Genomic DNA, 24,213 nt, shown 5'->3' on the forward strand with positions numbered 1-24,213 from the left:
ATGTTTATTTTAGTATAAATATTTACAGCACAAATACATATATATTCCAACATTGTGAGTCATGAAATCTTAGGTTGGACCTTTGGTGTGGAAACTTTGTCTTCCTCTCTTCAGCCATGAACATGACCACCTCTAGGACAAGCACATTTAAACTTTCCCAAGCAGACAAACATTTCTTTTAAGGACTTTCAGCTTGGGAGATTCCATGATCTTTTTTGGTAACCCTTATCTAAATTCTGCTCTTCATTTAACCTCAGGTCTTTCCTTCTGTAGGTTAAGATCACTTTTTTTCACCTTTTAGGAGAAGAATGATCAGGTCTTTGTAGCCTTCTGAGAATTTCTCATATTCATTTAAGTTATCCCTTGGGTTATCTCTTGGTTTTTTGTCTAACCAGCATAACACAAATTATTCTGGTCTTTCAGCATACATCTTCATTTATTGGGGGTAGAAGAGGACCTTACAAATGATCTAGTTTCAACTCCCTGATATTACAGATGGATCCCCAGAGCCCACAGAATTAAAAGGTTCAAATTACCCAGTTGAATAGTGGCACATCCATCTTTTGGGCTCAGGCCTCCTAATTCTCACCGAAGGTTTTTACAATGGCACCACAATGCCCCTGAATTTTTCTTTATGAACACTGCTGATCTGCTTTATTTATTACTTGCTCTGCCTCAAGTAATATAACCTGTATCATTTCTTGGTTACCCATGCCAGTAAGTGGTTAATCTCATTGAGCTAAAGGCCCTGGAAACTTCTGGGAGGGAGCCAGGTGAGCAAAGAGAGCAGATAAAGGCAGCACCTGCCCATGGGTTTGGAACAGCCTGGGGACATGGAGAGAATGTAAACACATTCTGCAAATCTTATTGTCTGACTCTGTGCCAGCGTCTTTTGGGTTCTTGTCATGGAAAATATTTCCTCTGAGGTCATTCAATGAGCAAAGGAGCATTGAATACCCTCCAGGGTGCCAACTCCGTCCCTGCCTTTGTCCAGATTAAATAAGCAAGAGACTAACATTTCATGGGCCTAGAAGGCCACCTTTCAACAATACATGCTGTAAGGTAGGGGGAAAGGAGACATTAAGAAAATAGATCATGTTGTTCTGAATTGCTCTCTCCCCCTCGCTGCCCGCCTCCTCCTGCTCACAGCCTCCCTCTGTTTGCTCACCCATACTTACAAGCACACGCCCTGCGTTTAGAGCAAGAGTTAATGTCTGTGCTTCCTCATAAATCTCGGTTTGGTGCCTCGAGCTATGTTTTTAATTCTGTGGTGGAGCTTTGAGATTTGAGATGAGTGGAAAGGAGGGGCAGCTGACGGAGGTAATAATGAAAGCTGCCATCTCTCCTTCTAGGGAGCTGGGTGTCCTCATTTAGTTCTGTTAACAAGTAGGTGAATGCCTTAACAGAGACCCTTTGAAGCCCAGGATAGAAGGAGAGTGAGGAGTCCAGGGAGAGGAAGCCAGTTATGTTGCCCTATGCAAAAGGACATGTGGCTTCTCTCTGAAGAAAGAAGAATGCACAGAATGAGTATATTAACTCAGACTGAGGACTGGCTGGCATATTTTCTAGCTCAGCTAAAGATGACTTAGAGGAGAGGAGTCCTTCCTGCCAGAAATGATTTATTCTCTTACAAAATTGGTTATCAAAGAATGTTTTCCCTCCTTCCAACCTGCAGCCACCTTTTGCGTTGTTAAGTCATATTTGTTTTTCATGACTGTGTCCTTTGCTGCTAATATGAGCAGTTTCTACAGCATAAAGCTCACCTCTTCAGCATTTCTTTACTTTTCGTGTGTGTAGAAGGCAAAACTTCTATTGGTCTGCTGTGATGATTTAAAGTAGTAATTGCTCGATCTTCTATCCTGCCGACAACAGTGTTTGAGTAGAATTCTGAATCTGAGTCACTGAGGAGAACATGTAATTAACATGAATAAAGGAAGAACTGTGATCTTTGAAAACTCTGGTCTCAGTTACATATCTATAAAATTAAAGAATTGGAAACTGACCTCTCCAAAAGGCTTTCCAATTCAGATAGTTTAGGATCCTAAAAATCCGTGACTACTACAAAACTTCTTCCGCCAAGTGCTTATGGAACCCATCCTCTGCCTCTGTCTCTTTCTGGAAGGCTTTGGAACTTACTAGAAGTAAAGAGTATATTGCTCTTCTTACTTCCACTACTGTTGGAATGGAGGCCAGATCCAGTTGGTTTCCTTGAGGATAGAAAGTGAGAATAATTGTAATAAGTGATCCACTATTTCTGTAATGGGACTTGCAAGTCTCTGTTTGTGCTTTTTGAGGTCTGGGAAAAAAATTTGTAGTAAAATCAGCTCATAGATTGTCAGATCATGGGCTCCTAGAGTTCAGGAACTGAGTTTGATTCATTTCTCTATACTCTGCATAGAAAAGGTGCTAAGGAAATGGTGGAATTGAAAATGAGAACTTTGGAATGTTTTAGGGAATCAGCTCTAAGGTGATCTAAAAGATTATTTTTAACGCATCAGAACATATAATTAAGAAGTTAGGCTTATTCACACTGAAGGAAAGAGAATTGAAAGGCTTATTTAAGCTGTCTGAATGGAAGTCTTCCTGATGGATTTCAGTTCAAGTAGGAAATCTTACATATTTCCTCCCAGAAGCAGAAGCTGAACACACAAGAAGTATTCTTGGACCCAGAATCAGGTGGAAAAAGATGGATCAATAGGTGAAGACAAGCTTAAAACATCCCAGCACTTCCCCTGTGCTAGAGATTTGCTTCTCTGGTTTTGTTTATGTCCAGTGATCCTGGTATTTTTCCTCCCCCCACTTTTTTTTTTAATTACATTTCACTAGCAGTTCTTGACTTGATGATCTGATTAAATCTGGTCATATTATTTAACTTATTTCCTATAACTACATCTAGGTCTTCAAAAGTAGCTCAAAATTACTATATGGGTTAAATAAAATAAAAAATATAAGATCTCTAACAGTACAGAGTGGGCAGTATGGTACATAGCAGACACTCGATATATGCCAGTGGAACAGTGCCTTATAGAAACAAAACATTTTGTCATCCATTATCCTCTTTTCACAAAATTATTGTCACCTAAAGATCAGAAAGGCTGTGTGAAATGCCCAAAGACACAGAGCTACCGAAAGTCATGATTTATACCAAGTATAATTTCAGAAAGAAAACTTCCAAATATTTATTTGCTTGATAATTTGATGTTGGCAATCTTTACTTAGGACTTTAATTAACCCTATCATAGCAGTGAGAAAAACCCAGTCTTCTTCTTTTGTGTGTGTGTGTGTGTGTGTGTGTGTGTGTGTGTGAGAGAGAGAGAGAGAGAGAGAGAGAGAGACAGGGTCTCACTCTGTCATCCAGGCTGAAGTGCAGTGGCAGGATCTTGGCTCACTGCAACCTCCACCTCCTGGGTTCAAGTGATTCTCCTGCCTCAGCCCCTCAGTAGCTGGGATTACAGGTGCCTGCCACCATACCTGGCTAATTTTTGTATTTTTAGTAGAGACGGGGTTTCACCATGTTGGCCAAACTGGTCTCGATCTCCTCATCTCAGGTGATCCACCTGCCTTGGCCTCCCAAAGTGCTGGGATTGCAGGCATGAGCCGCTGCACCTGGCCAAAGTCCCAGTCTTCTTCCCCTGACAACTTACCTTGTTTGTAATTGTCTCCTTCACATCCAGTGCCACCTTACTTTCCTATAGTCTCATAATTGCTCCTATTTAGTATATTTAAGAATGCAAATGTTTTGAGACAGAGGTTTTCTTCTGATAACTGGCTGGGTTCCCTCGGGAGGCTTTTTTCACCCATGAATGATGACAGCCTTCTCAGAGCAATTCTTTTAACTTTGTGCCTATTGGAAACAAGGCTATGTTATGCAATAGCAGGGCTTTAGCTTGGAATATATTGTGTTACAGTAGCCCAGAATGGTGAAAAGACCCCTGATTGAGGCCTCAGGAAACCAGGACTCTTGCTACCTCATCCCTGTCCTGTAGTGATGCTTTGGAAAAGTTCCGATACTTTCTGAGTCTCAGTTTTTTCCATCTACAGAACGGAAGCACTGGGCAATAGCTTCCAAGAGCCCTTCTTGCTCTGAAATTCTTCAGTTTATAAACCTTATCTGCAATTCCACTGAGCAATAACTGATTTGTTCTTTTACATGTTTGTAAAATGTTATGGTAGGTCCTGAAAATGCCTTGGAATGATAGGTTAGTACTTGGTGTGACCTTTGCAGTGTAGGACTTGTTCTGCTCAGTGAGGCTAATTAGATGCTTCTAAACTAGAGAATTCATACCCCAAGACTGCTTATGGATGCTGTATATCCCAACCAGATGATTGTTACTGGCATCATGACTATAGCTGCCTACACTATTCACACGGAGTGACTGAGGTCATGGAATGTCTCGATATAGAGACACCCTAAAGAACAGATGAGGAAGTCATGTTTTTTCTAAATATGGGAAAACATATTCAGAAGATTCAGAAAGAGAAGTAATTCAGATTCAGAAAGAAACTCAGAAAGAGAAATGAGCTTGCCCATAGTCAAGCAGTGGTAAGTGTCAAAACCAAGACTGTATCACGGGATTCTGACACAACAGTTCACTGTACTTTTACTCCACTCTATTACCTCCCATGATTTCTTTCATGGTGAGTACAAGTTACTATTAAATAAAGTATTTCTGGTCATAAAGGCATCTGCAGTCTCCACGATTGTTCTTTTGGTCTTTGACAGAAGAGAATGTGATAGTCTTTCATAGCACCCTGATACTAACAGCTTTGCTGGATGGCTTGAGAAACCCCACCGTTGAAAGATAACTTAGTTTTAGATTAATCTTCCTTGCTTTCACCTCTGGAACTCAGGAAAATAGTTTGGCTGAACTTGTATATTTGGAAGTGTGCTACATCTCCCTGTTATAGTCAAATTGACTGGTTATTTAGAAATAGTGTCCCTCTTGAATTTCATGATCAAACTTCATTTGGGGTTTCCCTAAGGTAAAAGAATATAATGTGTACTTATTAGACAAGGTATCTTGGCAGATTTTCATCCCCTTTGGATAAAAACAAAATTGCACCCAGCAAATAAATTGACATGTGAAGGAGTAAATAATTCCATTGTGCAAGCTGTTTTAATGGACTCAATCCAGAATGCTCCATTAACCATCACACATAGAATATTCATTGAGTTTAGAGTTTATTGTCAGGCCAAAAAAATAAAAGCACAGGGGAATAATAAATGTCAGTATATCAGCTGAGAAGGAGAGAAAGAAAGAATACTTTAGAGGTATATATTTTTTCTATTTTTCTATTCTTCTCAATATTTTTCTTTCCCTCTGTATTTTTCTTTTTTTTCCTCTATATTCTTTTTTTTCTTTTTCTTCTTGAGCAAAGGATTAAGTACAAAAAAAAGTTGGTGTCAATTTTCAAATATAATCATCAAAAATTTGAGTACTGGCCAGCAGAATGTTTCAGGGACTTTTCTTACTTTCCTTTTGTGAGAAGTTCAAGTACTAACCAATTGGAGAGTGGAGTGTTACATGCATTTGTATGACATTGTGCTTATATACATCTCTACGTGGATAAACATTCAGAAACCATAACAGCATTCCCAAAGGAATTCTTCTGTAATACAGGAAGTGATAGTTTTGTGATGGCACCACAATTAAGCTCTGGTTTTTTATTCCAGAAATCCCAGGATTTAATTTTTAGAAGAAATGAGACATCTGTGATATTCCGTAGGGCTGCTTAGAATTACAGGCAATTTAGTTTTAAAGCTTGTTGAGTGCAAGGCACCTGAGTTTGGCTTAACCTGCAGGCATCTCTTTGCATTCAGAAATATCTAAAACCACAAACCATAAATTCTGATGGACACATGCAACAAAGGCCACAGAAACATGATTTTGTTATTCAATGTGACCACACTCCTCTGACATGACTTCACTCCCTGTTCTCCCAAGCTTACTTACTTTCTCTTGCCCTGCACTTAGATTTACTAAATGACCAGGCTTGGGCTATGCCAGAGAGTCGCTTCCTACCACATCTTGTGGATTAAGACTGTGAACTTAACGGAAAGGGGCAGGCATAGGCTTTCTGCGAGCTTTGACATGTTTGCTGCTGCAATTTCACTGAATGGAATGTGTACAGAAAATAGAGGACAATGAGATTCAGAATCTGAAGTTGCAGAGCATTTTGATTGGTCATCATCCCTCTCAAAAATCGTGTACGTTCTACCATTTGAGAGGTCCCATGTCTTTTCTTAGTCAGTTCTTGCTTTGGTGGAAACTGTTGTTACTGTCATGCCATCTCCTTTCTTCTTCAAACCATCTCCCACCTGAACTGTTCCATTACTGGTCAGTTCTTTGATACCTCCTCTCTTTCTCTTTTAACTCTTACCATCAGAATCTTGGCATGACATCAATATCCATATTTCCAGCTCTGGCCACTGTTCTGTTGAGTATCAGACTCACATTTCCAAGTAGGTGTTTCCACAGAGAATTCCCCCAAACACCCTAAATTTCCTATGCTTGAAACCAAATTCATCCTTTTTTTCTCACCTCCTAAAATCCTTTGAACAGTTTAACTAGTTGGGAATTAAGCCACTTATCTCAACAGTAATATAAAGGCTGACTAACATATTACATCATTCAATTTCTTGTCCTTTTTTCTTTTATTTTAATCTAATGGAAATGACTAACGGAAAACTCCTTTCTTGTAGGAGACAAGGAGAAGGCCTTAGGATCTACTGGGGGAGTCCGGAGGAGCAGTCCCTACTGTCCCGCTGGAACCCATGGTCCACCGAAGTTCCTTATGCTACTTTCACCGAACACCCTATGAAATACACCAGTGAAAAATTCCTTGAAATTTGCAAGGTAGGAGGCATCTCAAGTATGACTTTTAGATTAGCTTTGTTGGTGGAGCTATGTGCATCTAGAGACACGTACTCCTAAACAAAAAATAAAACAAAATGCAACCAGCTATTTATATAGACAAAAACGTTAATAGGTTTATAGAACTTTTTAGTAAAGAGTCAAGCTGTTTTTATTTGTAAATATACATTATATTTATATATAACATGCTGCTTTCCCCTGGCTAATTGCATGCATTGCCTACAGCGTGTATATACCTTCCCACATATAATCACATTCTAATTATTTTACTCAGGGAAATGTGGAATACTGTAAAGCATAGTCAGATGTGGCTCTATGGTCATGCTTGATTAAGTCACTTCTCCTTCTGAGCCTTGGTAGTCTCATCTCTCAAATGAAGATAATGAGCACTGCCTTTCCTCCCAACCTTACAGGACCATTGTAAGATTAAATGGAATGATGTGTGTATAAATACTCCATGAGGTGTAAAGCTATTCAGAACATCTCTGCTTTAAATTTCATCTCATCGAGCAGATTTTAGACTCATTTCTAAAGGGAACAGTCTTCTGTTATTCTCTCACCTCCCACAGGTGTCTTAAGCAGTACTGGGACATTCTAAGTCATCAAGAAGTAAAACAGTTGAAATGTAGTGAAATGAAGCTGAAATGTAGTGAAAGATCAAACTTTATATTTTCAATAAAACCAAATATACATATGAGTGTGCTTACAGACCTAGAAATTCTTACCTTCTTTGTCCTTTTTATGTTTACTTTTATATTATGTAGTTACATTTATATTATGTCAATATTTCAGAATATTACAATTCTTCATTTGCTATAAATTCAAAACTTAGCAATCTGCATCTGAAGACTTTCTGTGGTTGATGGCATATATTACATTTCTTGCATTAAACACACTTATTCATGCAAGTATAAAAATATGTGTGTGTGTGTGTGTGTGTGTGTGTGAAAATATTTTGAATTGATACATCCTGGGGATTTTAAAAAGAATTTGAGGCAGCACACATTTGATTACAGGCTAGATGGAGTCTTCATTCCCCCCGCTAATATGTAGATGAAATCACCTCGAATTACATTATTCTCCCATGAAAAGTCAATGTTCCTCAGGGGTTTCGAGTATCATGGTTTCTCTCAGGCTCCACGCTGTTATTGACACTAAACTAGCTTGGTATATGGATCATGTTGCCCCTCTTTATGAAACACTCCTGTTTCACAGTTTCTCAACCCAAGCATCAACATCAGACCCTAGCCTGACTCTTTACCACTGAAAGTCAACAAAACAAAGCAAATGAGAACCAATAAGAACAACCTAACACCTACCTGAAGGCAAGAATATGAGAATAGACTCACTGAGGGCTTCAGGGAGGTAGAGTGGAAGTTTGCATCATTGCTCTTGCCCTGAACTTTAAATGTAATATCAGACGTCTCTGTTTCTAGAAGTTCTTAATAATAACACATTGTTCCTTAATCTTCAAACTCTGTTTCAAAAATTATTATTAACAATGCAGAACACTTTGTTTCTTTTTTAAAACATCTGTTAATCCAAGTTAAAGAGCTTAATAACCTATTTTCCCAAAGACATTTCCCTGCTTTAAAGGACATCTGGTTCCACCAGATACATATTAAAATTATATGTATTTTTGAGTTAATAGTAATCGTACTTTATTGTAAATCAAAATAAATAAATATGAACTGCCTTAGTTGGTACATCCATCATTTCCTGGGCCAAGTCTTCTCTTATCCCTCCTGGTACATTAGAGACTTATTCCCTGAATGTCCTTTACAGGAAGAAGGTCAGCATGAGAAATTAAAGAACAAGTTCTATAAACTGCAGAGAAGTAACACTGTTACATTCTAACTTCTGATTGTGCTTTATCTTATTCTGCTATATATAACTACAATCAAATAATGCAAAAAGAAGATGAAAAGTAAAATATCAAAGAGAGATGGAATATTATTTTCCAAATACCCACAAATGGAGTTAGTAGACTAGAGCACTGGATTTTGCTCTAGCCTTCCCAGTAGCAAAGGCTGAATCGGAAATTGATGGCAGCTCTTCCTGGATGGAAGTAAGAATAGCAGGTGTGAGGCACGTGCACACACATGAGCACGATAGATGGTTAGCTGGTTGAGTTTTAGCCTATCAAACCACTTCCTGGATCTGTTAAGTGTATTTTCTTCAAGGTTTTTCTCCCTAATTTATTATTCTAAAGTTTTGTGTTTTTTTTCCCTTTTTTTTTTCCTTTAGCAATAGTCTGGCACTTTCATTTGCCAAGCTATTTCTTATTCAAAGACCACCCAAAGTCCCAGCTCTCTAGGAAAACAAATGATCTCCATCTGGAATGTGAAATGATGAGTACTTTGATCCAGGTTTTTGAGTCTTAGTTTCTCTTGTGTTGCTGGTTTTTATGTCACAATATTATTTGTGTTTAAGACATTTTCCAAGATTGGCTTTGATTAAGACCCAGTTTTATTAATGTAAAAGAATAAATAAGAAGAAAGATAATTTGGGGGATCTAGAATCCTTTTTATGTGAGTATTTTGGCAAAAACATGAGATTTTAAAAGGGTTTAATAAACTGGTTTTTCCATCTCTTTAATGAATGAAATAGGAAAAAAGTAGAATATGGGGAAAACACATAACTAAATCAAATACCTGAAGCAATTTAATCCAGTTTAAGAAAACTACCGTGGCATGGGGAGGGAATAATGTAGAATGGAGTTATGCAAATTTTCACATTTTCAAATTATTTACAATCTAATGGAACAAATTATTATTTTAAAATATATGAAAATATTCAAACTTATTCTTAACCAGAGTCATTTCTTCTACCATATCTAGCATCTCTTTATTCAAGAGATTTTTCTAATGCCAACAAAGTGCAGGTAGTATGATTATTACTGAGGATATAAACAGAAATGAGACAAGGTTCTTGCCTTGTGGAAGGCAGTGCTTAACAGAGGAGGCAGAGAAAAATGCAAATATTTTTAAGAGTTCTAATTAACTGAAACTGAAGTTTGGATCAAGTGAAAAGGAGGAGTGGAGGCATGTGAAAGTATACAGAAGGTTCTTAGATAAAGTGTAATTTGGTTCAACTGGAGTTTAATCTTACATAGCCCTCACTAGAGTTATAATGGCTTAGATAATAGATATAAGAGCCTAAACTAAGTTAGGAGCAGTAGGAAGGGAAAGAAGATGAGGAGATTTTGAGTTAAGAGAGAGAATTAATGGAAGCAAGTAACTGACAGGATATTGAAGATGATGAAGAAGTCACAGATGACAAGGTTTCAGGCTTTGGTAGACAGCAATTCCATTCATTTGACTGACGAAAACTGGAAAAAGTAGGTTTGGGGATTCAGTTTATGACATGTTGAGTTTGAAACATATTGAGTTTCTATAGAACTTGGGGTAGAGTTGGTTGTCAGGCAGTTAGACGTTTAGGTCTGAAGCTCAGTAGAAGAAGTAGAACTGGTAATAAAGGTTTCAGATTGTACAACACTGGGCCAAAGCTGAGTAGTCGTGGGGCTGGTGGGTCAGGAAGGTACCCAGAGAAAAAGCATTAATGGACATAATAGCATTCAAATTCAAATTCATACTGTGTCTAAGTCTGTTAACATTTATTGATAAAATTGCTGTAAAGTTTATACAATGCCTTGTCAAAATACACTCTTCCCATCTCACTAACTCTATACCACTTCCACATCTGGCAAATATGTTGGTCAAATGGCCTCTTCCAAGACAGTCTTGCTTATCTCTGTGCTTCACCAAACTGTTCCAATCTGTTCATGTCCATACTTTGCGTTACTAATATAGAACAATTGTGAAAATATAAAATAAAATAGCTTTTTGGCATTGCTTTGAATATTGTGAGACATAAAAAGTAGTACTATTGTATGATTGTACTTAAAATCTATTGATTACAGTTTGAATATTTTCATGTAATTCAACTAACAAAACCCCTGTAAGATAAGGATATGTATCTTTGTTTTAAAAATGAGAACGCTTGAGCCATGAGTGGTGGTGGCCTATGTTTGTAATCCCAGTGACTCAGGAGGCTAAATTATTTTATTAAATTTTAAGGCATGGTGGCATGTACGTGTATTCCCATTCCAGTTACCTATAATCCCAGCTACTTGGAAGGCTGAGGCAGGAGGACTGCTTAAGCCCAGGAGTTCTAGTTTGCAGTGCAAGTCTGCAGTGAGCTATGATTATACCACTGCACTCCAACCTGAGTGACAGAGCAAGATTTTGTCTCATTAAAAAAATGAGGACTCTTAATCAGGGGGATTAAATGACTGAGGTCATACGATAATAGTTCTATGTAACAACCAGTTTCCTAATACTCAGGAAAATGGGTATAAGCTTGAAAGAATTGTGTGTGTGTGTGTGTGTGTGTGTGTGTGTGAGAGAGAGAGAGAAAGAGGGATAGAGAGAGAGAGACACTGTGTATGTACATTCATATTAATTGATATGATATGGTGTAATATTATATCTCACAACCTGGCTCAGTTATCCTCAATGACTTCATCCACTTTGTATTTGCAACTTGTAGCCTTATCGTTTCTTTTTTAACCATGACTTTGCTGGGTTCCTGGAGTATGTGGAGCGTACTGCTGGGAGGGACTAATACTAAATCCAGATGAATAGCAGTGAATGCATTATGCATGCTCTACAATCATAATAATCTACAGACCAGCCATTCTTCCTCTTTCTTGTAGTTTTGTCCATCTTTTCAAGGGGTTCATGAATGAACCAATATTTTAGCAATCAAATTTAACTTTATATTCTTAGCCCTTTGTTTGCCTTTTGCATCCATTCAACAAGCAGTCATTGAGTACCCACCTGGCAGTGACTACTATGTGATGAGCAATGTTCCGGATTACCAAGAATAAAACTGATTTTGCCCTACAGATACTTACGGCATAGAGGGAGGAGGCAGGAATGACTTTCATAGATGATAATTTAAAGTGTTTAGATTGTAACTAGGGGGATTCACAGGGTGTTATAGGAGCCCGAAAGTGGGAAGAGATAAGTCCAAAAGTTAACAAGTGTGATAACATTTGATATGAAACTTAAGGTATGGGTGATTTAAGCATCAAAGGAGGTGCGAAAAGACATTTTAAGTAGAAGAAACATGCTTAAAAGCTGCAAATTGCAAAATGTATACAAAATGTTCTTGGATAAAGACTAATTCAGTTTAGGTAAATTTAAAGAGCACTGTGTACGTGTGCATATGTGCGCATATTTGCACGTGTTCAGAGAGGAGGGTTGGGGGATGGGATAGGATGAAGATGGAAATTACAATGGGTAGAAGCCTCTCTTGTGTAAGAAAAAAGAAGCCACTGCCTCTTCTTATTTCTATGTACACACTTGAATTTATAGCCACAGGGTCTCTATAAGGATAATCCCAGGCAAAATGTGCAAGGATGATATATACAGTCTGTCCAGCAATGTGACTTCTCAAGTGATTTCAAGTACTGGGTATTGGACAGGCTTGCTGTCCATGACAGGAGGCTTCCTTCCAGATACAGGGAGGCTAAAACCTATAGCCTGCAGGCTTGGAAAACCAGCTCAACTGAGGAATGTGGGCCTACAGGCATGAAACCTGGTCTCTTTACTCAGTGTAAACAGGAAGCAAGTGATGGTTGTAATAAAGAAAACTGATACTCTAGGCAATGAACTGTTGGCAGACAGCACCTAAAGCAAACCTGTGGACCAGGCACTCAGCTGGTAAATAATTGGTGGAAAGTCAAGAATAATACTGCATCCCCCCAGCCCCCACCAGGCACACTGCTATACTTTATCCTAACCAACACACAGCCCCTGTGTAACTGGAGTTGTTAAAACCTGACCCTCTGTATTTGGGACCGAAAAGAGAGAGCCAGAGGTGGGTGCATACAAGCTTTTAGAGAAAAGTATGTGGCTGGTGGCATTCATATCAGATGACAAGTGTTCCTGTCACATAGATTTGGTTCAGGTGCTTGAAATGCTCAGGAGCCAGCTCAGGGACTTGGCCTTTTGTCTGCCTCTCCTTCAATGCACTGCTTGTCACCCTGCTTGTCTCTCTGTAACCATGCCCTCCCCTGGCTTTGAAGGGGCTCCTAGAAATGAGTGGAAATGAAGTGCATCTGACTCCAGTGAAATGCCAAGTTCATTGAGTGTGAAATAGTACCAACTTTTACTTCCTAGCACTTTGATTTTGAGGCCACAGAGGATTCTCATGAAATGAAGTTTGTGATGAAGCCTGAGGAAGCATTCAATAATCCAACTGGACAAGATTTATTGATCTATGAAAAGGCATTCTGATAATCCAGAGTGTTGCAATAGAATTGTTGAAATGAATTATACTTTGATTTTTAAGAGCTCATGGTTTGATTATGACGATGAGGATGAGGTCGGTGATGATTAAACAGTTAATATTTATTGATTATTGGCAACAAGATTCCTTTATGGCCTTTGCAATGTAACTCTAAATTTCAGGCTCATCTCATTCTGCTTTCCTAACCCTTTATATAATGCATGAGCACACAGGTGCATGTGTGTGCACACCTCCATTCACAGCTTGCATACAAGCTTTATTTCACTTAATCTTTACAACTGCCTGATAAGTTTGATGCTATTAATATGCTTATTTTATGGCAAAGGAACTATAAAATCAAGAGAGGTTAGATAACTTGCCCAAAATCACACAGCTAGTGAGTACCATAGATCCTACTTAAGACCAGCTCCGCCTGCTCCTACATTTCCTTTAGTTCAGTGGTTTTCAAGAGAGGGTGATTTTGCCCATGGGGGACATTTGACGATGTCCCAGTGTCCCAATGAGACATTATTGGTTGTCACATCTGGGGTGGAAGCCTGTCTGGTATCTGGTGGGTGGAGGATAGGGAGGCTGTTTAACATCCTTACATGCAGAAGACATTCTCCCCCATAGCAAAAAGTTGTCTGGCCTAAAGTAGCAATAGTCCCAAGGTGGAGAAACTTTGGTTTAGCTGTACAGACAGCCACATTTTTTACTCTACTTCATAAAAAACCAGATGCAATATTTGAGTGGAGGTATAGGTCTAGGCAAAACATAATAGAAAAAAAAGGTCAATTTTTCCCTTGAGTATGTGGGAAGGCATTGAGGAAGATGTAAGATTTAAGCTTGGTTTTGAGAGCTGTGTTGGAGAGTGGGTGCTATAGATCCTTTTGGATTAAATCATTGATTGCCAGAGCTAAAGATTCCTAGGCAAGCGGTTGTCATTTAAAAAGAAGCCTTTTGGAAATAAAATTTTACTTGGAACTCAAATATATAAAACTGAGGATAAAAATAGAGCAGCTCTGATTGAGTTGATGGAAGGGATTAAAACAAGTTACCTGCTTGGCTTTTGTGTTTTTGTTGACATCGTCTCCTCAAACCCTCAGGTACCTGTGGTCCCAACGTTATTTACAATAGCACTTTCTTCTCAAAAGGCTTTAGGTTTGGATGATAAATTACATGTAGTCACCCAATCTATGAAGAGATCTACTGTTCTAAAGAACATGGTTTAAAAATTAATGAGTGTAATATTTTCTCTTTTGCAAATGAGGAACAGGAATCCTTCCCTAAATAGCAGAATTTTAAAACTAAATCTTCTAAAAATTAGGATTTTATAATCCTGTTCATAACAGAGAGGACTTCAGGAGTTAAGTCAGGAGACCTGAGTCCAACCCCTTGCTCAGTCATTTGCTAGTTATTTGGTATTGGACAGATCCCTGTAACCTTTAGAACCTCAGTTTACCTATCAAATCCCTTCTACATTGCCCACAATGCCTAGTATCTTATCCAACAAGAGTTTCCTGAATTTGTTAATTCCTTCTCTCTGTCCCATATCCTATCGTGTTTAGGCTATTAACTTCACTTTATGAATATCATTCTTGACTTCTGGGTCTGTGACTATTATTATGGAAAATTTATAGACACGGACTTTTTATCTGTACATTTATTCATGGTCCTAGCTTCTATATCTAGTTGCCTATTGAAAATCTCTAAGAGGATTCCTTGTGAGATAACTCAAACCACATGTCTGTAACAAAATCCTCCATCCCTATATCTTACCATATCCAATCTGTGCCTCTCCTAGGCTTTCTCAATTCAATAATAATATCGCTATCTACCCAGTTGCTCAGGCCAAAAATCTGGATGTCATTTTTAATCCTTTTCTTGTCTTCATCCCTAAATTCAATCACACCAGTAAATTCCTTGGCTGTACCCCACCACCCCCAAATATGCCTAATTTAGCCATTTCTCATGGTTTCCACTGCTACACTGTCCAAGCCACCATCATATCTTGTCTGGACTCCTGAAGTGAATTCCAAACTCATCTTGTCTTCCTGCTTCCACTCTTAGCCCTAACAGCGTTTCATTTTTGACTCCTCATAGCAGCTAGGATTATTACCAATTTTAAAATAAAACCTATACAACTTTAAACTCCTTCTTAAAATCACATCAATACAAAGCCCTTAATATGGCCCCAAAGACTCTTCATACCTAGTGCTCCATCCTCTTTCCTGTGATCCCTAGACTTCTGTCTAACAGCCTTTTCTGTGTTCCTTGAAGAAGCTAAATTCATGCCTCCCTTACAGCTTTTGCAGGTGCTGTGTTTTCTACTTGGAATTCCTTCTTCACATAGCTAGCTCTTTTTCATTATGTGGGTCTCAGTTCAAGTTTTACCTCCTCAGAAAGACTTGCCGTGAATACAGTATGTGAAGTATCTCTAACTTTCATTACTTTTTAGCCCTTTTCCACGTTTTGTTTTCCTTCCAGAATTTATCACCATCAAAATTTTTATTAATACGTTTTGTCTGCAATCATGAGAATGTAAGCTCCATGACAGCAGGGGTTTTTTTGCCTGTCTGTTCACCGCACTTAAAACTTTCCTGGAATATGTTGTGGGTGGTTTATTAATATTTCTTAAGTAACCTCAGATATCCTTTTATCTATTGGAGACAAAGAGAGTTAGTTTACAGTGCTAATACTGATGCAAATGATTTGTATACAAACAAAAAATTTAAAGCAGCTAAAACTAAAATGGTACTTGGTAGACTTATGTGGATGGTAGACAAACTGAAAAATCACATATTATTTCTGACTCTAAGAAGCAAAATTGGGCCTGAGGAAAGTTAGTCTTAATTGAGTTAAGCACAGTTTTTTTTTTTTTTTTTTCCGATGGAGTCTCGCTCTGTCACCAGGCTGGAATGCAATGGCACGATCTTGGCTCACTGCAACCTCCACCTCCTGGGTTCAAGCAATTCTCCTGCCTCAGCCTCCCGAGTAGCTGAGACTGCAGGTGCACACCACCACGCCCAGCTAATTTTTGTATTTTTAGTAGAGACGGGGTTTCGCCATATTGGCCAGGATGGTCTTGATCTCTTGACCTTGTGATCTGCCTGCCTCGGCCTCCCAAAGTGCTGGGATTACAGGGGTGAGCCAGAGCGCCCGGCCAAGCACAGTTATTAATTGTATTAACTTAATAGAGTTACACTTAACCATTTGTGTTTAAGAAGTAAGAATAACTGCAGCCCCAGGAGAGTAGTCAACTTTGATGAAGACTGGCTGGGGAAGTGAGTGTCTCTCAACATAATCTACAATAACTAACTGTGTGCCTTTTCTTTCCTTCAGTTGTCTGGGTTTGTGTCTAAGCTTGTTCCAGCTATCCAGAATGCCCACAAGAATTCAATTGGATCTGGAAGAGGAAAGAAACTGATGGTGTTAACCGAACCCATTTTGATTGAGACCTACACAGGGCTGATGTCATTCATTGGAAACCGCAACAAACTTGGCTATTCCCTCGCCCGTGGGAGTATTGGTTTTTGAGAGTCTTTTTGGTACCATAAGTATATCATCCATAGATATGTCACTTTGAAAATTCCATTTTCACCCACCCTATTTTTGGACTGAAACAATTAATTACTTTTAAATAATACTTCATGATTTTGAATATTTAGTATTTCAGGAAATTTTAAAGCTTGATTGGACTGATAGATACACACTTTAGACCTCATACAAGAATAACCAAATTTCCTTAAAACTAGAACATAAATGCTGCTGAGGCTATCAAATATTGTCATCAAATGAGTGCCTGATCATTGCACAGGAAAGAAGACTCTTTAGGTCTTGTTACTTCAGCTCTCTAAGTTTAGGCATTTTTTTTTAAGGTCTTGGTCTTCAGCCCTCTTATCCTGACTTATTCTCTCATTGGGGTCTCACTGTCTCTAGATTTTTAGCTTCCACTTTATAAGGAAGTCTTCCAAATTTATATTCCCATTCCAAATATTTATTCCAGGATTCAGTTTTGCATTTCTGTCTGCTAATCATCTACATATCAGTGTTCCAATGGCCTCTTACATTGAGCATCATCAAAATCCTGGATTTCTCTGTAGCATTTATGTGGTCTCAGTTATCCATACCTGAATTCTGTCAATTTTGATTTCTCTAAATTCCTTACCAATTATATCCTATATACTATCACATCTATATATGGCTTAGCATTTTATTCCAGTGCCAAGATGTCAAACTTGAAGCTCATTCTTTTTCCAAAATTGCTCATATATTTCTCCTTACCATTCTTACGGCTGTATTATTAGATCAGGTTTTTAATTCTACTCATCCGATTACTAACACAGCCTGTTAAATGGAATCCTTACTCCAAGGCTGTTTCAATCTGTCCTGCACTTGGTTTCTAGCTCATTTACTTTTGCCATCTTCTGTTCAAATATATTTTTAATAGCAGATCCTTTTCTTCTTGTGAAGTCTTTTGCAGAAGCAGAATATACAAAGCAGATAAAAGTAGGATCGCTATGGTTGGAATGAGGATGAGAATGCCACAGGCATCTTTCTTTGTAGGCCTCAGAGGTGCTGTATATGGAATGCCCATGGATTGCAGAGGGTTTTGAAGACTTTGTTTTCAAAAACACTGTCCTAACCCACTCTATTCTCATTGCTCTTTTCCCTCTTATTTCCTCTTTGTTTCTTCCTGACTTAGATCTAATTTTCAACAACCCAGGAAATTATCTCATATTTTTGCATCTCTCAAGTTGTGTTTCTTTTTTTATGTTAGAATCTTATTTTATTTAAATTTATTTAGAATAAAAAACTTTGAATGTTGACTACATACACATTACTACAAAAGCTATTTTGCCTTTCCCAAGACTCATATTGGACACATCTTGGTTGATATTTAGGTTGAAAATTCCCGCTAACTTTTTTTGGGGGGCTTTTGTGAAGTTTAATGTCTTTTCTTTGAAAAGCTTGCTTCCTCAATTTTGAAGATTTGTCCTCTGATATATTTATAAACATCAGTTTGATGGAGGCATTTAAATTCTAAACCTCGAATAACCCTCATTTTATTTTGTCTTTGTTTACTTCCATTAATATTTTTTCTTTCCCTCTCTCCTGCCTTTACAGCACCCACTTTTTCTTCCCCCCATGATTGCAAATATTGTTATAGTCCCCAAGGCAGGGAACTTCTATTCAGACTCTAAAAGGAAATGTTGAAATCCATAGCTGTCCTGTCAACAGTAGTGGAATGAAAAGTCGTTGTATTGTTTTGGCACTGGTTCTGAAGCAGGCATAATTGGCAAATTATTATAATACTGCTGCCCGAAAATCCCCATTTGCCTCAAGATAGTGGCATTTATTGGCAGAAGGCTCTGAAATGTCCAACACATTCTTTTGAGTTACCATTTAAGGATCAGCCTGACAATCGACTTCTCTCTGCACATTTGTTCCCTTTGTAACCTAAGCCAGACTGTTCCCAAATGACCTTCTAAAGGACACAGTGCACCATCATCAATGGAAACAATTCAGAAAGGATGACAGGAGGGAGAAGGTTCTTAGTTTTGAGAGCCAGTCTGTAACAATAGGATAAGCATTGAATGGAAGCAAAGCTGTTTTGCATAAAGAGTGAATTCAGAGATGACATGAGAGTCTTTGTGAATTCCCTTCATGTTTCATAAAAACTATCATAGATAGGATATACCATGAATTGATAAATGGGATCTAGAAAGCAGTATTATGACCAGAGGGTGAGAAGATTTAGGAATTTGGATAGCAGTTCAAGATAAGAAAGAACCTCTTACAGCTGTACATTTTCAATGGTGGAATGGGTTCTTTAAACAGTGAGCCCACCATCACTTGACATGTTCAAGGAAAGACTAGATAAAGTAGCTGTTGTGAGAGAAATTGTTCTATGATATCATTTGGAGAAATGGTTGACGTAATCTCTTAAGGTCGGTGACCCTATGATTTTCCAAAAAAATTGTTGCTAGTAATTAGTGAATTAGACCCATTGTTTTCTCAGGAAAGAATTGGATCAATCATGGGAGACCCTGGAAAATTTCCTTAACTTTCCTAAGGTTTCATTTCTTCATCTGCAAAATGGAGACAATTATATTACTTTTGCTTATTTCACCCTGTGAGGATTCAATGAAATGAGGTGAAATTCTTGTATTAAATAGAAAGCTTTGAGTATTTGCGTAGAGAGTGATGAGACTTTTGCAGCAGAAGGTGGGGAAACATCCAAGGGAACTAAATTTCCTCCAGAAATTGTTTCTTCACTACCATGGACCTACTGACTATGGTTTTCTCATTTTGCACTTGGTGTTCTTACTTGGGCTCGTCCTTAAGCTCAACAGGGAGCCACAAACCAGGGGACCTATACGTATGCTTGGAATTTTTATCAGACTATCATCTGAACTTACCAGTAGAGTTTCGCAAATGGCATCATGAGTTTGATTGGTAATAGGTACAGTACAAAGCATTTCATAACCAAAATGTCATGGTTGGAGGTCTTCATTATTTGATCTTTATCTCATTCAGCGATTTCCACTTGAAAAATCTCTGATAAGCTTCGTTTCAGAAACTGCTTGAACGGCTCCATTGACAAATGCCTCACAGTCTCCTGATACATCTTAGGCAGTTCTGAGGGTGAGAGAGTTCAGAGCAGATAGATTTTTTTAACACAACAGGAGGAGTTTTAAACGATTACCAGGACTCACTCCTCACTGAGTGCTCAGTGGTCAATTGGGCCTTTTTGGAGACCTAACCTTTGGTTGTAGGTAATCTAAGGCAGAAAAGAGAAGCTCATTTATAAGTTGGCTACTTTTGAATCATTTGCCTTGAGGTCCATTTTTTACTGATCCTTTGTTGAAACATTCTTAGGAAGCCAATTTATAGAGTTCTGGTGATAAGAAGGCAGAAAAACCAGGTAAATTCAGCGCTTTTATTTCACAGAACATGAAACAAAGGCCTAGAAACTGGAAAGAAATTTCTCAAAAAGTAGATGGTGAATTATTGGAAATACTGAGATTAGACTAAATTTTCCAATTTCTTTTCCTAGCCCACGGCTCTTTGCAATATATTATCTGTATTCCCTGGGAAAGACATGCCATCTGAATGGATGTATCATAGTTGCTGAGATAGTTTTGAAGTGAGAAAACAATAGGGCACAGTTTTTCGGAGGAATTTCCAGAAATTGCCTTCATTTTCTTTAAGGCTAAGGACACTCATAGAACTCTCTCATTTCCTATCTGATAAAAAAGCCCAAACAAAGCTGCGGAAGCTAGCAGAGCCAGCAGATATTTTGTAAGGCAGCTTTACCTCTGCTGGCACTTTGTAGGGCAGGGGAGGGGAGGGAAAAGTATTAAATTTAGGCTTAAAAGCTCCTCAGAAATTCTTTACACACAAGAGACCAAGTTGGAGAAAAGAAGATGACTTGTGCCAAGGGGAAGAAAGAGAGAGACTAATGCCTGTGGTTTTCAAAGGTTAACAACAACATAAAAAAGCCAAGGTATTTGCACAGGGATGAATGCTCATTGGCTCTTGGCCAACAATTATACAAGGGCTTGTGCCCACATCCTGTAGCTGTGGTTTAGGGACGCTGCTCATGAGTGACTTCTTATGCTTAGTGGCAGGAAACTTTAGTCACTGATGTGTAAATTCACCTTTGGTCTGCACCTCCCACAACGTGCTCCGAAAGCTGTTAGGGGACTAGGCCTCTTGATTTCCTTGTAGATACCAGTTCCCCAGAGGCTAAGGAAAAACTCTGTTTGAGGCCTTGGAGTTACAGAGTCGATCGATACTTGTCTTAGTCTACCTGATGTGACAACTGCTTGGGATAATTCTGTATCCACAAAAAGGAATTATGATATCTTCTGTTAAACCCTCTCTTTAGCCTCAAAGCCCAAGACAAAAAAAAAAATGAGCCATATTTCATTGCAGTCCTGTAGCCAATGTGAAATATGAAGAATGAAGTCAAGACACTGCTTCTCAACCTAGGTCTTGTATCTCATATGCTGATTTACACTCAATTTTTAAAAGTTCTTAGTAAACATCTCGGTCCCCTTTTCAGTGAAGACAAATGGAATTTGCAAGCCCCATTTAATTAACTCCTGTGTTTTTAAGGGAGTCATGACAGATCGTGATACATGATGGATGTGTAGAGATCAAGTTTTATGAACCACCAATTTGTCTCTCGTGTCCTGCCCACAATGCTTACCCCATACATCTCAGAAATTCCTTTTCCTTTTATATTCCCTGTTCACTCTTCATGGACTCTAAGATTCGAAAGGACCTTACAGGTCAGGTAGTTTAGCCTCCTTTGGTTGAGGTTGCAGGAATGCCTTCAACCAAAACAGGCACAGCAGATGGAAAATCAGCTTCTGTGTGAACATTCCAAGAGCACAGAACTTCTTGTTTCTAAAGCAGTTAATTCCTCTACTGAGCAACTACAAGCAGAAGGTTTTACTGAACATTGCACCCAAACCTTTCTCCTTGGAAATGTATAGATTTGGTGCTGGATCTTCCTTTGAAGGTATCCCAAATAAATCAGTTTCCTAGTTCACACACTCGCACTTCAAATAAAGGCAGATGCTCTCCCAAGGGTAATGATAGTGGTTTTATTTTTGTATTTAGAGATAAAACTCCAGTTACCACAATCATTTTAAAATATGGTGCATTATCCAGAGTCCTTATCAAGCTTGTCTCTTGCTTGTGGGCTATTCTGTTTGATTAACACTTCTTTTAAAATATTATATTCAACACGTGGCTTGGCAGTTCATATATGGACTAATCAGTGCAAATTAGAATGGGATTTTTCTTTATTTGTGACTCTACTGTTATTAATAAAATCCAGGTTTTCTCTATCATGCTATTTGTTCACATGAAATGTATGAATAACTTCATTCTTTAATATATAACTGTTTTCCTGATTGGGTAAACTCATTCAAGGCACAAATGAGACCACTTTACTGTTTTCTAACTTCTTATCTGTTAATTTATTTTCTAAATTATTTATTTAACACTTTACCCTGTAGATTTTGCCTAAGTCACTGTTAAACTTACTCTTCTCTAGTATCTGGAAAATAACATTGTTTTTAAATGAGTTTTTTTCCATCTTCAGTTTAGAGGACAAGGTGGGCATGGTTTTTGTGATGGACAGCAGAGCCAAAGCAGTAAACAGAATGGCTTGATCCAGAGAATTCTTTGGAATTAGTTAGTTGATCATGGTGTTCCTAGAACAAAAATAGAAGGACAGCCTATTTAAGTCTTATTTAACCTGTAGAAACAGAAGTGATTTGAAGACTGGCTTGAATCAGCACCAGCTACTCCAGGATACCACCATCCTGATTAAATTCAAGGATCCCAATTTAATGGCAGCAGTTTCCACTGTCATGCTTGCCCACAGAGAATAGCCACCATGGAACTATTCAAGAATGGTAGGATTTCCTTCATAAATTGTATTTCTGGCCTTGGGATTGAAAGCCTCTTTGGAACTTCTTATGAGCCATAGAGGCTAGGTGAAGAGATTTTACATAACAAAACCACTTTAGCATCCCGATCTCTCCAAAGTTAGATGCCTTCCTCTGGCATTTCCTCAGTTCATTAATGTATACTTTCTTTAGGTCCATGGTTTAGTTAACAAAGCAAACTATTAGAGCCACTCTTAGTGTCCCAAATACATTGGATCAAGAATCCTGGCCTGGTCCACTCTAATCAATAAATTCTTCATGTTCCAACATTATACTTCTGATCTAATACCCTTGGCATCAGTGCTCATGCGTGTTCTCCAGTTCTCTATTGATATAAGTCGGCAAAACATTACCATTATTTTGGGATTTATTTTACTGAATCACACTTGTTCACTTACTTTTTAGGAGTCAGATTTGTTTATAAGTTTAGAAACAATGCAGACTGAGAATAAACTATCATACATTTAATCTGATGCTGACTCCGACTACAGCTATTGATCTAGATGTAGTTTTGTTGCTTGAGCCCAGCAATACATTCCTTGGCACCTGGTATGCACGTATTGATCTGGAATTTCTTTTTCTTTTTCTTGTCTTTTCTAACCTATCATTAAGATTATGAGAAGCAGTTTGCTTTCAGCTGGTAGAGACAGAAATATACCCAGGGTTATTACATCAACCTTCTAACCTTATGTCATGTTCTAGTCAATAGGGATCTTGATCACCTCTGTTCCATAAAGCATCGTGCTGGTCCATTTCATTGATGATATCATGTTGATTAAAGCGGGAAAGCAGGAAGTAGAAACTGTTACTTGTATAAGACATATGCATGGAAATGTATTGCCTCAAATTCTTTTCTTTGTCACCAAAAAGTCACATTAGTAACTTTTATAGAGGATCAGTGGTCTGGGGCATGTGAATATACACATCCTAAGGTAAATGGTAAACTGCTGCCCTACATGACTAACTTTCTTAGTTAACCCCTCAGTACTTAAGGGGGTTCTTTAGATGTGAAAGTAACATATAGTTCATTTGGATCTGCTACTTGAATATATTGACCAAGTAATCCAAATGGCTGCCAGTTTTGAGTAGGGCACAGAATAGGAGAATAATCTGAAACAGGTCCAGGCTATTATGTAATCTGCCTTGCCACTTGGGCTATATGTCCCAGCACATCCAAAGGTGCTCAAAGTATCTGTGGCAGAAATAGATGCTGCATAGAATCTTTGTTCAGTCCCTCTTGGTGAATCACTGGGTAGGCCTCAGAATTTTAAGCATAGATATGCCATCCTCCCAGACACACACACACACACACACACACACGTATATGTATATATACGTGTGTGTGTGTGTGTGTGTATATATATATATATATATATAAACAGCCGTTGGCTTGTGACCGGGCTCCATTAGAAACTTAGCACTCTTTGGGAGACCTAGGCAGGTGGATCACCTGAGGTCAGGAGTTCGAGACCAGCCTGGGCAACATGGCCAAACCCCGTCTCTACTAAAAATACAAAAATTAGCTGGACATGGGGATGGGCATCTGTAATCCCAGCTACTAGGAAGGCTGA

At 38.4% G+C, this 24,213-nt stretch overlaps 1 protein-coding gene across 2 annotated transcripts in view; it reads left to right on the forward strand.

Moving 5' to 3' along the window:
- Positions 1-23,857, forward strand: part of TPRG1 (tumor protein p63 regulated 1) — a 142,206-nt gene extending 118,349 nt beyond the window's left edge. The window contains exons 5-6 of one of the 2 annotated variants that reach the window (XM_064366918.1): positions 6,704-6,857; positions 16,515-23,857. In XM_064366918.1, the coding sequence (XP_064222988.1) occupies positions 6,704-6,857; positions 16,515-16,709 (349 nt within the window). In that variant the 3' untranslated portion in view covers positions 16,710-23,857. The remainder of the gene's footprint in view (positions 1-6,703; positions 6,858-16,514) is intronic. The other variant, XM_012448924.2, reaches the window with a different exon arrangement.
- The last annotated feature ends 356 nt before the right edge of the window (positions 23,858-24,213 follow it).

This window comes from Aotus nancymaae, unplaced genomic scaffold, assembly GCF_030222135.1.
Source record: "Aotus nancymaae isolate 86718 unplaced genomic scaffold, 86718_ANA_hifiasm-v0.15.2.pri h1tg000067l, whole genome shotgun sequence".
Classification (NCBI taxonomy): Eukaryota; Metazoa; Chordata; class Mammalia; order Primates; family Aotidae; genus Aotus; species Aotus nancymaae.